At 44.0% G+C, this 15,269-nt stretch overlaps 1 protein-coding gene across 7 annotated transcripts in view; it reads left to right on the top strand.

Moving 5' to 3' along the window:
• Positions 1–15,269, top strand: part of SULF1 (sulfatase 1) — a 144,379-nt gene that overhangs the window by 106,763 nt on the left and 22,347 nt on the right. For all 7 annotated transcript variants that reach the window (XM_082674906.1, XM_082674905.1, XM_082674909.1 and 4 more), the window contains 6 exons: positions 7,448–7,664; positions 9,890–10,142; positions 11,666–11,762; positions 12,195–12,289; positions 12,602–12,667; positions 13,623–13,795. In XM_082674906.1, coding sequence (XP_082531032.1) covers positions 7,448–7,664; positions 9,890–10,142; positions 11,666–11,762; positions 12,195–12,289; positions 12,602–12,667; positions 13,623–13,795 — 901 coding nt within the window. The remainder of the gene's footprint in view (positions 1–7,447; positions 7,665–9,889; positions 10,143–11,665; positions 11,763–12,194; positions 12,290–12,601; positions 12,668–13,622; positions 13,796–15,269) is intronic.

Genomic DNA, 15,269 nt, shown 5'->3' with positions numbered 1-15,269 from the left:
CAGACCTGGAATCTGAGAATGTCAAAGTTGGAAGGAGGCTTAGAAGTCTTCTAGTCGAATGATATTCTTTTCCTAATAAGGAAATTTAGATCCAGAAAACTTAAGCCACAAACCCAGTGTCAAAACCTGCATCTCTTCACTTCATGTTCAATCTTTTCTTCCCCAGAACATTCTGCCTCTGCAAAAATAGAAGACAGTAGATTTTTCTCTTTGAAATTGTGAATGGCATTTGCTACCCTGAAGCCCCCACAGCATCTTGGGTAGCAGTTCTCAACCATGACCTCACATTAGAATCACTTAGGCGGCTTTGGAAATGCCCATGTTCGAATCCCAACCCAGACACATTAGATCAGAATCTCTGAGGATGGGACCCAGGTGGCAGTGGGTTTTTTTTTTTCAAGCTCTGGGATGACTCCTATGAGCAGGCAAGATGGAGAACGATTCATGTTGGGTGAGCATGATTGGGTTGTCTTTCCTCTTCCAGGTAAGATAGTGACTCCTTAAATAGGAGTTACATAAATGAGAAATTCCTGGGCATTCCATTTTGAAGTACATTTTATATACTCTCTGTCATTTAAGAGGAAAAAGCAACTTGTTTTCTTTTTATAAAGCAAATGTCATATCCTTTTGTAAAGTTGTTGAATTCCAGCATCTTTGTCATTTAGTTTGCCTTTCTACTATGGTATCAGTACAAAATAAAAAATCTGTTGAAATTCTAAAAGGACCCCAGCATCAAGCAAAGTAAGTTAGAATGTAGCACATTGAGTATAAGCTGGTTTAGGTCCAGGATCTATGTCGTCATCCTGAAATTACCCCTCTGACCAGAGATCCCTGAGACCCTTTGTGACCAGCTACAGAGCAGGAATAAAAAGACATTTGCCGGTAAGTTCTGGCTAGAATTGTTAGTGTGCCAGAAATGGGCTGCCTGTTTCCAGAAACCCACTGAGCCCTAGTTAAGATCACAGGATGGCTTGTAACCATCCACTGACCCACCTCCCCCTGCCCTGGCTCTTCTGGTTCCAGAGAAGCTGGCCAGAAAGATTGAGCCCCCAGTGCCTTGCTCTGGCTGAACTCTCATTTGCACAGGAGCCCAGCATGGAAGGCAAGCCTCCTCCTATCTTCAGCCTGCACTGAAGGATGAGTCTGAACAGTTGGGCATCTACCTAGATGCTCGGCTTCTTTGCATTTTTCAAAATACAAATCACAGGGTTAAACATCAAACCGTATTTAATAATGTTCCAAACAAGTCAGAAACAGACAAACGTTAAGGACAGACACTTTCTCCATCAACTACATAATGTGGCCCCACCTTATTTAATTTTTACTCTCATTTCCCAATACGCCCGCCCTGTCTCGTAAACGTAACATTCTCACCTGCATGTAGGTTGTCACCTCTGTCTTCCCAGGTGCCATTCCCTCAACCGAGGCCCACCTGCAGCCTCACACTCTGCCCCAAACCACTCTCCTTTCGTGTTGGTGTCCTCATCCATTGGGATTGCATCCTGGGTCCACTGCTTGCTTGGTATGTGACCGTGGGCAAGTTGCTTAACCTAACTCTGCCTCAGTTTCTTCATCTGTAAAATGGGCGTAATAATAGTACCTGCCTCTGGGAGTTACTGTAAAGATTATAGGAGTTAAATATATCAAGCAGCTGGAGTAGTCCTTGGCACATAGCGAGCACTCAGCAAATACTAGCTATTGATGGTTAGCCAAGGTCAGTTCACCAGTTTTACTTTCCTTCGTTCGCAAGAACCATACTTCTTCCAGCATTCCAACACTGACTTTTACAAATGGTTATTCACATTAAAATCTAAAGGAGGAAACATTTTCTCTCTCTTCTGCTTTTCCCTCTCCCCTTTCCCCTCCCCAGTCCCATCTTACCCCATCTCAGAGAAAGCAGGAGATAAATCTCAGCACAAGCAACTTTATTTCATATTTGTGAGAAAGTTTGACAATAGCTTGAGTTAGTCGTGATTTGAACAAGGATGCTTATGTGGTCTTATATTCCCCAGCGTTGAGATGAAAATTCTTTTTTTTAATTGAAGCATAATTGACATATAACATTATATTAGTTTCAGGTGTACAACTTAATGATTCGATATTTGCATATATTGTGACGTGATTGCCACACTAAATCTAGTTACCATCCATCACCGCACAGTTAAAATTTTTTTTTAATTTTTTTTTATTGTGGTAAAAATCACATAATATAAAACGTACTATTTTAACCATATTTAACTGTACAGTTCAGTGGCACTAAGTACATTCACATTGTTGTACAACTCTCACCATCATCCACCTTCCTAAACTGAAACTCTGTCCCCATGAAACACTAACTCCCCCTCCCCCTCCCCACCCGCCCCCCACCCCTGGTATCTACCAGTGTACTTTCTGACTATGAATTTGACTATTCTAGGTATCTCGTATAAGTGGAATCAAACAGTATTTGTCTGCACCTAATGTATATTGGAATGCATTTTTAAAAATTTATTTTTGGCTGCATTGGGTCTTCGTTGCTGTGCACGGGCTTTCTCTAGTTGCAGCGAGCGGGGGCTACTCTTCGTTGCGGTGCGCGGGCTTCTCATTGTGGTGGCTTCTCTTGTTGCAGAGCACAGGCTCTAGGCGCGCGGGCTTCAGTAGTTATGGCTCGCGGGCTCTAGAGCACAGGCTCAGTAGTTGTGGCGCACGGGCCTAGTTGCTCCACGGCATGTGGGATCTTCCCGGACCAGGGCTGCATTGGCAGGGGGATTCTTAACCACTATGCCACCAGGGAAGTCCCTGGAATGCATTTGTAAGGTTAACTTAATATATGTCCTGCAAACAGATGGTACCTTCTTTTTTCCTCCCCCTGTGCTATACAGTAGGCCCTCACCAGCCATCTACTTCATACACAGTAGCGTACATAGGTCAATCCCAAATATTTTTTCCTTGTGGTGAGAACTTTTAAGGTTTATTCTCTTAGCAACTTTTAAATGTGCAATAGAGTGTTATGAACTGTAGTCACCATGCTGTACATTACACTCCCGGGGATTTATTTATTTTATTACTGGAAATTTGTACCTTTTGACCCCCTTTGCCCATTTTGCCCACCCTCACCCTAGATGAAAATTCTAAACACATGCAGGTAACTGCTTTCCATGGTGCTGGCACTGGCTTAAAGGATAATCAGGTTATCAGAAAACTACTGTATTGTGGTTGCATCTCAGAGACTATGATTTGACCCGAATTAGGACCAAATCCATGTAGTAAGACGTATAATAATAGAAAACTAATGTGCGTGTGTGCCTGTGTGTAAAGTTAAGCTTTCATTGCAGTGTATCTTCGAACAAGTTGTAGCCAAAGTTTTTTTCTTCCTCATGAAAATGGGTATAAGTAGGTCTAAATAAGAATACAGAACATTCCTAATCAATCTGAGAAATATATACAGTTCAAAACGTAGAAACTATAATGATGTCGTAGTGGTCACTTCAGGAAAGGGAAGTAACCAAAGTTCTATCACCATCTCCTACTATGCTGAGCATTTTACATGGAGCATTTTACACCTGAAAACTCTTCTAAAAAATAGATATTATGCCCATTGTAAACATGAGTTTCAGACAGGAAAGTAACTTGACCGAAGTCGCACAGTTAGGAAGGTGACGCTCGCAGTCTCCCCACTAAATCCTAATTACTGTATTTAAGACAGTTCACAGCCAGGGAACAGTACCTTGCCCAAGGATTGGGTAGCCTTATTAAAGGTCAATTCTAATAGTTGTCCTCTGGATTCGTGGAGTGCATCTTTTCCTCAGAACTCTGAAAACACTCAGCAATTTATTCTCATGACATATCCTTAAAGCCAGGAGGAGCAAGTATTATTTTACCAGATGTGGAATCTGGAAGAACAAAGAGATTCTGCAGTGTGCTCAAGGCCATAGAGTTAGCAGCAAAGGAAGATTAAAACTGAGGTCTTCAGATCCCTAACCCAATACTTATCTCCATTAAAAATGGCTGCCTCTCATCAAGTTTACATTAGATCAAATTCTTTAAATAATAAACTGTGTGTAACAATCATAAGAATAAGAATAATAGCAGCTACCTTTGTTGATGGCCTGCCGTGTGCTAGGTTCTTCCTGTGTGTTATCTCTAGTGCTCAAATGACCCTGCAGAGACTTAGATTGTGTAGCTGAGTTGCCCCAGGCCCCACAGCAATGCGACAGAGCTGAGAATTCAAATCCAGGCTTCTCTGGCTTGAAAGTCCAGACTTTCCCACTAAGCGACATCAATATGGGTATGAAATGCCCCTCCCAAGTCCCAGGCAGAATACAGGTGATATTCACTACTACAAAACCCTACTCCAATAATGAATTATGGTAGCAATTTAGGTTATTGTGAACATTAAATGAATAACTCTTTACATAAAGCACTCTACACCAGTACCTTCTATCGAGTAAGAGTTTAATAGGTGATGATGATGTGACATTTCTCATTAGGTTGGATTCCACCCAAGCAGCTGCACACATGATTCCTTGAACCAAAATAGCCAACCTTCTCTTCTTCATCAGGTGTGATTTACCTTAAGTTACATATAATCCGTCAAAAACACTAAGACATAATTGTTCAATGGAGCGATTCAGCGCTGAGCTAACTCCAGGGAACGATTCAGGAGTAAGAGACTTGGTCCTTGCCCTTCATCCTAAGTTTCAGTGTAGCTGGAAAGGCTAAAATGGAATCATAATAACTTTGGAATTATTGAAATAGTTTTATCGAGCGCCTCGCCCACAGTAGATGTACAGAAACATTTGTGGAATAAATGTGCGCTAAATTATCAGCACAGACTCAGACGTCAGAGAGGCAGGAGGAGGATTGAGGTGGTGTCCCAGAGATCAGAAAAGGAATTTGCAGGAGTGAGTGGTTGGAGAAGATGGGCAAAACTGGATCTGACCATTAACTGATTTACCGAGAAAGTCCAAAAACATAGATGAAAGCGAAGCAGCGTGCCGTCTGTATTTCGGGTGGGCGCTGACCGAACGAAGCTCATTTCTGAGGCTGATTCCACGTCGCATTAGCCTCGCCTGAGCTCGGGCTCTCATCTGACTCTGGCAACTCTTCTGCGATGCAAAGTCATCTCATTATTTAGAGCCTGTAAATGGCTTGCCCCACGTTTCAGAGCAATTCCTTTTTTTTTTTTTTAACATCTTTATTGGGGTATAATTGCTTTACAATGGTGTGTTAGTTTCTGCTTTATAACAAAGTGAATCAGTTATACATACACATATGTCCCCATATCTCTTCCCTCTTGCGTCTCCCTCCCTCCCACCCTCCCTGTCCCACCCCTCTAGGTGGTCACAAAGCACGGAGCCGATCTCCCTGTGCTATGCGGCTGCTTCCCACTAGCTATCTGCCTTACGTTTGGTAGTGTATATATATCCATGCAATTCTTTTAAAAGTTCTCTTTCGCCGCCTCCCTCTGTAAACTCTCTAAGATGACCATTTAGTTGCCACTATTTCCAGGTTTGATTGCTCAGCCATAAAAACTGTCATGATATCGGACACTAAGATGACTGTGGCCAGTGTGTGGTAATTATATTTCATTAAAATTCCTAGTATGCTTGCCGATGAGAAGGTTTTCAAAGCCTCTAGATAATTACTCTATCTAATAGGGTCTATGACTTGTTCAGAGAGTCCATGGTACAGAAAATAATTGGCTTTTTTGTCAGTGACTCCTGTTTCATACAAGAATGTGTGCAGGTATATGTATGTATGTGGTGTTTGTGGGTATATGTGTGTGTGCGTGTGTGTACATGTGCATGCATATATGTATGTCTATTTGAGTTTGTATGATACATCATCCATGCCAAGGACCATGCCAGGCCTTACGTGTGGTTAAATTCAACTCTTCAGGAAAGAAACACACTTTCTCTTCATCTCTATCCCATAGGAAATCAACAAGGAATTTGGCTAATGGGAAAATGCAGGTTGTAATCCAAATACGCTAAGTCACTAAAAATTTTGCCTATATTTTTATGTTCTACAGGAATCTACTTGTCCCTTCAGCTCTTACAGGGCAAAAAAAAAAAAAAGAAAAAAGAAAACTTTTAATGCATTGTGGTTATAAAACTAAGGAAGATTTTCTGGGCTTCCCTGGTGGCGCAGTGGTCGAGAGTCCGCCTGCTGATGCAGGGGACACGGGTTCGTGCCCCAGTCCGGGAAGATCCCACATGCCGCGGAGCGGCTGGGCCTGTGAGCCATGGCCGCTGAGCCTGCGCATCCGGAGCCTGTGCTCCGCAACGGGAGAAGCCGCGGCAGTGAGAGGCCCGTGTACCGCAAAAAAAAAAAAAAAAAAAAAAAAGAAAATACATAACTGGCAAAACAAATGCATAATTTTACAAATATTATTCCTTTGGCCACAGTTTAGAAATGTGTCTGTTTAAAGAAAAGAAGTATCAATAAAAATTTTACACAGGTGACACTCATACATGGAAGGGAAAAAAAGACACAAGTTTGATAATACATTGCAGCATGTTGTAACAAACACGATCAATTTAAAATAAAAGTCATTGTTCTTCCTATTTGCCAGATTAACATTTTAGGGAGGGAGAAAGGGGAAAATGAAAAGTAAAAGGAAGGTTATTAGATCTTTAAGTCAGTTATAGAGGATCACATGAAATCACCCCCAGGCAAAGCGCTGTTATTGCAGCCAGGTTTGATACTCATGAAACAGGGTGGGGGCACTGAGACCCGATCCTGGGGCATACTCATCCGGAATTTAGCCTGCAAGCTCTATGGCTATCTTGAGACAAAGCTCGAACTAGAAAACCCAGGCCCAGATCCTCACGCATGTCTCTGGGGAGGTGAACCTTTGCCTCTTTAGGGAGCGGCTTGTTCTGCTGGCTGTGCGCTGTTTGTAGAAGGATAAGAAAAAGCACAGAGAAAGCCTGGCACATCTGCTCATGTCTGGGCTGTATGAGCTTCGCCTTGCCTCGTGATGGACTCAGATTAAACTCACCTCTGTCTTCCTCATGTGCCACTCTTCCCGGGCTCACATTAGAAAATTCAAGGACAGAGAACAAAGCAGCCACGTTTGTTTTTCCAGAAAAAGAAGGGTCTGGTGAAAACAGCCCTGACAGCTGTGCTCTGTGGCTTGCTGAGTTAAGTAAGGGCTTTTACGTGTTTCATTCAAGACTCTGTTTAGACTGGATGCTGAGGATTTATATATCAGTTTTTGGGCTCTGGTGTCATGGAGGTAGCTCTGATTTCCCATGACTTTGTGGTCATCTGTATTTGCCTGCAGTGAAGGAAATACCTAAGAGAACAGGAGTCAACGTAGTCCAGGGTCACTGAAAAGCTGGCCTTTTGTCCTTGGCTCTTTTTAAGGGTGCCGCCAGGGTTCTGAAAACAAAAGCAGCAGTCTTTAATCAGGAACACCTGACTCGGGATGGGTAACTTGCTCTCACGTTGGCTTTTGCAGAAGTGGCGGTGTGTCGAGGACGCGTCTGGCAAGCTTCGGATTCACAAGTGCAAGGGGTCTGGTGACCTGCTTGCCGTCCGGCACAGCACGAGGCCCCTCTTCTCTCGCAGCTTCCACGACAATGACAAAGAGTGCAATTGTGGAGATGCCGGTTATCGGGCCAGCAGAAGCCAGAGAAAGAGTCAGAGGCAGTACCTAAGGAACCAGGGGACCCCGAGTAAGCCATTCGCCGTGACCCTCTCAATGGCAGCCCAAGGCCTTTGGGAATGGATGTTACGGAGACAAAAACATCTTGATCCATCTACATGTTAGATATTATGAATGCACAGGTTTGGGGCTAAAAGCAAATAATAGTTCTGTTTACAATATGAAAGCCGAGGTCATTTGAAATTTTGCTTTGTGAATATTAAGCTTAGGATGAAAATATGTTCAGTAAAAGCAGCAGACACAAAACGTGCACACTTAAAAAAGAAAGAAAAGAAAAATCCAAGGTTTCAGTGCTTGTGCATTTAACTAATAGGAGAAGCATAAATGCTTTTTTAAACGGCATATCTGTTTTAGGATGATATGTGTTTCTAATTCCTCTAATTGACTGGCGGTGTCAAACTAGCCGAATTCAGCATGAGAAGCAGTGCCTCGCATCTTCATAAAAACTCTTCTCAGGCAGCTATCAGATTCCTATGAAGCGGCACCTTCCATAAAAGAGTGAGAGTCTAGTGCCATCTAGTGGCTTAATGTGAAAAGTGACTTATTTCTATGATAACGCCTTTCTGAACTGATTTTGGAAAGCAGGATACATTAAATTAAATTCCATGCCCAAAACCAGGGAATCAAGTCATTCACTAGAGTGCAATGGAAGCTCTTAGAACAGGCTTTTTTATCCTGGGCTTCACAGGTGAACTTTATAGGATCATGACCCTCTAGCATTTTATCCAAAATTTTAAGTATATTCTATGTGTATATATGCACATGTTTCTGGATGTCCGTAACTTTCAACAAAATAGTAAAGGAATCAATAACCCCAGAGGCTGAAAATCATTGACTTTGGAGATTTTCCTCCTGAGAGAAAATGCCAGGTTTAATAATTCACACAAAGATTTCAAATGGGAAAACGACAAGGGACAGGACCCCTGACCCTCTCCCTTAACAGAAGCCAACTCCAGTGTCCAGCTTGGAGGTGGGGGAAGCCTCTTTTCTCTCAAGAAGTTCAGTTGTCGCTCCCCAGGCACTGACCATAAAACACACTGACTTTTCCGTGTGGAGCACAAGCTCAAGAAGTCTGGGGCCACTTTTTCAAGCCACGTGGAGTATTGTGTGTTCGAGAACGGGAGTGAATGCTCTTCTTTTGCGTCATGATGGAATTCGTGAGCGCTCTCAGTGATCCAATGCACAGGGGCGTTTCCTCTGAGAGCTGCATCCTGCAGAGAACGAAATGATTCTGATCTCACAGCCCATGTGCTCCCTTTCTTCCTGCTTTCTCAGCGGGCTGGACACACAAGGCCACTGAGTGCCCCCCCCACCGGCCACCCCGCAGAGCCTGAGTGCATCTGATCGGCGGGGAGCAGCGTGTGCATGTTAAAGCTCTTATCTAGCCCACAGTGAGCCTTGACAGTGGTCTCTGGTGACCAGAGAGCACACGCATCTCCCCCTGGCGTTACTGTCCATCGGCCAGGCATTTAGTCAGTTGGCTGATGGAAGCATTTGCAAAATTTAATTTTTCTTAGAGCGATCTTCTACTATTTGTGCAAATAGAAGGTGTCTGGAGCCTTGACCATTTTGAGAAAGCAGCCCAGTGTCGTGGGGAGACTGTAATCTTTAGAATCTGATAGGTTGTAGTCTGAGATCCCACAACTATTGGCTGCGTCACCTGGCAAAAGTACGTGACATTCAAAGCTTCAGTTTTCTCATCGTAATATAAAGGTGGTAACAAATTCATGAGCCTGTTTTGACAATCTGATAGATTTTTTAATGTGAGGATTTATTGTCATAATTCCTGTCTTTCATGATTGTGCATTAGAGGTAAGGACGATGGGAATAATATATAGCAAAAGCTAATTATAGTCATTACTATTACTAATAGCTTTATCCGAACTGCTTTGTAGTTCACTTTGAAAACTTGATGTAGAAGTTCACAGCCTGCCCTAAGGGGAAAGGGTCTTAGAGATCACCTGGATCTACCCCCTCACTTGAGGGATGAAAGGCCTGAGACCCAGAGAAACACACCATCCAGCACACTGCTCTGCACTTGCAAAGCCAGGACCATAGCCTGCCTCTCCCGGTGTGGATTCCCCTGGGCCGGCCACTGCACCATGATGTGCCCCTCAGCAATGCAGTGTGTGCTGCTTGCCCCGTCCCAAAATGCTCACCAAGCCTGGCGATCATCTTCTTCCCTCCTAAACTACACCTGGCCATCCGTGTTAACCTGTCTTCCCTCATTTCCAGAGTACAAGCCCAGATTTGTCCATACCCGGCAGACACGCTCCTTGTCAGTCGAATTTGAAGGCGAAATATATGACATAAACCTGGAAGAAGAAGAACTGCAAGTCCTGCGACCACGAAACATTGCCAAGCGTCACGATGAAGGTCGCCAAGGGCCCAGAGGCCGCCAGGCCACCAGCGGCGGTGATGGGGACGCGATGCTGGCCGACAGCGGCAATGCCGTGGGCCTGCCCGCCACCGTCCGAGTGACGCACAAGTAGGAAGGCTTTGTGTTCGCGGGGATTGAGTTCAAAGTCATCCCTCCGTATCATACGATTTTGCCCCTTTACAAAAAGCGATATCACTCAGCAGCACGGTGTTCCCAGAGCTGGCCGATGTGATACATACCTGGGGGTTCAAGAAGCAACAAGGGGTCCAAACAGTCATAGATTTGGACGTTTGCTTTGGGTCCGTTTCACATGAAGGCTGATCAGCTGGGCGTTTAGCCAGCGTGATGCCGTCACATCTTGACTCAGCAGGAGTGGAGTTCTGCCCTGAAGCACTTACCTTTGTGGAGTCTAGAAAACACATGGAAAACATTACCGGGGCTGAAAAGGCTCTCGGTGCTGCACGGGCACTGCAGCTCAAAGCAGTTACAGCGTTAGGCTCTCAGAAATGAAACACAGCCCAAGGGAGGACTCTGGGTCCCAGAGAAGCTTCCAGAAAGATGGCGTGGGTTGAGGATGGATATGAGATGCAGAAACACCTGACCTCTCCAGATCCCAGAGAGGCACAGAGATGGGGAGGGAGGAGATTCCCCTCGGCTTTAACCGACTGCCCTGGGTCTTCAGTTCCTTCCAAAATCTGTGTGCTCTCTTGATAGAGAAATCTTTTCTTTCTGAATTTATTAGCTAGATCTTTGTTTTCTCTTTCATTTCATCACTTTAGGGAGGTGGGGTGCTGTGAGCCCTGCCAGCATCTTTATCTCTGGGACGGGTCTCCTGGTGCCCGCAGTGGTTATGGTTCCAGAGGCTAAAAGATTGAGACCCGGGTTTGTTTCTCATTCAGTGTTGATTTGCTCCCCCATCCCACCTGCTGTCCATTCCTGGGGCTGCTTCTTTGCTTCAAACTTAATGGGACACCTCAGGCAGGCTCTTTGTAACAAAATGAGTGGGATGAATAACCACCTTCTATCTCTGTATTTCTTCACATCAACCATTTCCGTTACAACTGTGAGAACATTTTTTTTCCTACAGCATTTGGTGGGGCTTTCAAAAATGGAGGTTTTTGGGGGGGGTGATATTTGTTCATGGGGGCGTGAATATTGAATGTTGCCTTGATCTCTGTGATGAATGACGTCTCTCTGATACCATCCTCTGTCCTCACCAGTAGCCAGGAAACATTCCCACTTATCCTTGTCTGTAGCTCAGCTCCAGGTAACTGCTTGCATCCAGATTAAACAGTTAGAGCAGCGGTCCCCAACCTTTCTGGCACCAGGAACCGGTTTCATGGAAGACAATGTTTCTACATGGGCGGGGAGGGAGCAGGGGATGGTCTAGGCGGTGTTGCGAGCGATGGGAAGAGATGGGGAGAGGCAGATGAAGCTTCACTCTCCTGCTCACCGTGCACCTCCTGCTGTGCCACCCGGATCCTGACAGGCCGCGGACCACTACTGGTCCATGGCCTGGGGGTTGGGGACCTCTGGTATAGAGGATAATGAAGTTCCCTTGGCTATTTTTAATTGCTTTTTAATATTAGAATAGAAACCTGTTTCTAATGTTGTTTGCTTGGTTTTTGCAGATGCTTTATTCTTCCAAATGATACAATCCATTGTGAGAGAGAACTTTATCAGTCAGCCAGAGCCTGGAAGGACCACAAGGCGTACATTGATAAAGAGGTGAGCCATGGCCGTGTACTTGGAAGGTCTATTCCAAAAGCGCACTCCACTTGCCAGCCCTGCTGTGTACGCTCATCTTTTTTATAATTATGTGACGAGTAGGAGAACAAGCTGCTTCTGCTCCCCCAGCGATACCGTGATATTCCTGACTGAAAACAAAGTAGAAGGTGAAAAAAGCGTGACCTCTTGAAATCTCTGTGAGCAAAATGATTCAATTATAAAAGAGGCAGCTGTTAATGTTTATTATAACACATCGGTTGGAATATAGAGGTAGACATATTCTATGCCCAGCTTGTTTCCAAATTAATTATCACCTCAGATGAAGAGCTGTAATTGTGTAGCTGTAAACACGGAAAATAGGGTGGAAAGAAAGAGGCTTTGTATAGAAAATGTTGATCTTAAAATGCCGCGGTTGACATGCGTGTTTTCCAGATCGAGGTTTTGCAAGATAAAATTAAGAATTTAAGAGAGGTGAGAGGACATCTAAAGAGAAGGAAACCTGAGGAGTGTGGCTGCAATAAACAGAGGTGTGTGTGTGTCCATCCATGGTCTCATTTTCACACAAGCTGCAGTGATGCACAGTAGGCTCGTTTCTCTCTTTTACCAATAGAAAGCTTAATAAATTGATATCATATATTGTAATGATCTAAACCATTTATGTCAAATTAAACACGTCATAAACCTAAGCAGAAGCTTTTTTAAAAAGTCCCATTTACTTAAAAGATTGTTACGTACAACAAAATAACTGCCTACCTTGTATTTTTCTTCCATTTTATAAATCAACTGTTTGATCAAATGCACAATTATGAAGACTCATTTTTCAACCTTCTTGCCTGCAGCTATTACAACAAAGAGAAAGGTGTGAAAAAGCAAGAGAAATTAAAGAGCCACCTTCACCCATTCAAGTAAGTAACTGTTTTTGCCACATTTGCTGGGAGTGAAGGACGTTTTGCAGGGCCTTTCTGAAAGACTGCTGGGGCTCCTGTGTTCCAAGTGGTGCTGCTTAAGAAAAGTAGATGCAACTGGGCGGGCATTAGCTCAAGAAGTTGAAAACAAGCCCACGTCTTGCCAAGGGACCATGGCAATCAATGTTTTTGGAATCCCAGGAGGGGGCATCATTTGAAGTTCTGCTCTAATTGCGGGTGTGCTCTCTGCTGGTGTATCGGCTGGTATCTAGATTGTACTCCATGCACTGCTTTCTGTGGACAGTGATTAGGAGATGTGGACTCGCTGAATTAGGTCTGTGTGTTCTGCAGAGCAGCATGCAATTGCGTTGAATTCTATAAGTTGGAAGAAAAAGACATCTTTTTAAAATAATCGTAAAATGTGCGTGTAAAGGGAATTTAATATTTGAGCCTCAACAAAATTTGAGCCCTTCATGGAAAGATCAAGATAATAAAAAAAAATTTTTTTTAATTCTTTCCAAACCTATTTTGTACGATTTGTCAAGAGAATTTTAGAAACCTAATTCAAGTCATCTAATCCGACCAATCATTGACTTCATGGCTGATAGATACCGGGCCACCAGGAAGTTAAGCCACTTGCCCAAAGGGCATGGCCAACAGGATCTACTGATTCACATTGACATTTATTTCCATCAGTGTTTGCATGTCAATAGGAGGAAAATGTCAATCCTGTTAAGATTCAGTAAAATTCTAAGAGCGTTGCCACTTCATGAGTTTGTCTTCAATATTGCTGCTTATATTTTGTGTTTCGAGGCCCTCTGAAAAAGTAAGGCCATCTATTATTGTGTGTCTACTATCTTGTGCCTAAATATGTGTGTGCGGTTCATAGCAACAATCCTATTTTTACTTGAGAAAGTGCTTTCTGATCATTAAAAAGTCCCTTATATTGGAATAGAGAAGCCGCTCAAGAAGTAGACAGCAAACTGCAGCTTTTCAAGGAGAACCGCAGGAGGAAGAAAGAGAGGAAGGAGAAGAAACGGCAGCGGAAGGGTGAGGAGTGCAGCCTTCCTGGCCTCACCTGCTTCACGCATGACAACAACCACTGGCAGACGGCGCCGTTCTGGAACCGTGAGTTGCCCCATCTAACTGCCGCTTCCTGCCACCATCCCGACAGCCAGCAGCTCGTGCCCAGCCACTTAGACTAGGAATTCAGCAGCTTGAAACCAGGAATCTAGAAAGATTCTAGATGAAAGCATCATATCATTGTCTATACTGACAACTAGAATCATTTTGCCCAAAGTTACATTTTTCTTTAGAAATTTTTATTTTGACGTTTTGTTTGAAAAGGCCCAGCTCTCCGTGGGTTTTTCTCCTGACGATATTTCACAGAGTACCCAGCCCCTGACAGACTTCCGGCCCAGCAAGACTGCTTTGCCACTAAGTAACTAAATCAATGGATGAACGATTTTGTCCCAAATATATTTCATTTCTGCTTTATTTCAAGTGCATGGAGACTTGCACTTGAAGTCCAGGTCAGTGTTTCTCAAACTGGGATTTGGAGACTCCCAGGAAACCAGAGACCGTCCTTGGGGAGACCTAGGGCCTCTTTGTGATCATTTTTGTTTCTCTTTCCGTTTTGGTGTATCTTGATTTCAGGGTCTATGTTTGCAGTTATGTTTCCATAATGTTTACATACTCGAGGCTGAGTGAACTCTTAAAGGCCTAGCTTTAACTTTGAACGTGGGGATCTGAGGGTCACAGAGCTTGCTGGCGATCTGTTCTCCATCAGGCTCTGGGCCGAGCACGGGAGACACACGATGAGCGAGACACACCTCCTTCTCTGCCCTCAAGACACTTATATTCCAAGAGCGGTAAAGAAAGAAAGTAAATGAAATCAATAAAATAATTACAAGTTGTAATAATGCTGTGAAGGAAACAGTGATCAAAGTTTTTAAAAGCGTCCCTTTTAGAGAGGGTAGGGATAAAGGGCCTTTCTGAAGAGGTGAAATTGAAGCTGAAACCTGAGGCGTGGAGAGAAGGAATCATGTGAACAGGGGTTGGGGGTGCAGCACCCCAGGCAGAGGGAGTAGCAGAAGCTTCCATTGGACCTCTCTTTCCCGTACTTTCTACAAGTTAACCGGTGGACCTCTGCGTGGTACAAAAGATGTTCATGGTAACAGTCCATCTCATGTTCAAGTGTTGTAGAGAGTCTGCAAGGTCACAAATTTTGGCCTCCTTAAATCCACTGAGCTGCACTCAAGCCTCCTCCAAACCCATCCACGCTGCAGAATCCCCTCTCTTTCCAGGCACCATTTGTGACACGCGACCATCTGACATTCAGAGCAAGCTAAGGCACTGGGTCCCTCTTTTTATTAAATAACCATTTTTTCCCTCTTTTAAAAAAATTAAAACAACCATCAGTAGGAGTTCCGATACTTTCCTCCCCGTTCTCTACTCAGTCACCCTGTTTTGGAGACAGTGCCCCACAGAGCTAAGGGGACAGCAAACGAAAGAGCCTGAAACTTCACCTTCGCCCTCAGCCTATCATCACCCTCCTAGGTTGCCATTGTTGTTTTGCATCTTCACCTAATCTCACAGCAAA

This window comes from Grampus griseus (assembly GCF_964374135.1).
Source record: "Grampus griseus genome assembly, chromosome: 17".
In the NCBI taxonomy this organism is placed as follows: Eukaryota; Metazoa; Chordata; class Mammalia; order Artiodactyla; family Delphinidae; genus Grampus; species Grampus griseus.
This window is presented reverse-complemented; position numbering and strand designations above follow the sequence as displayed.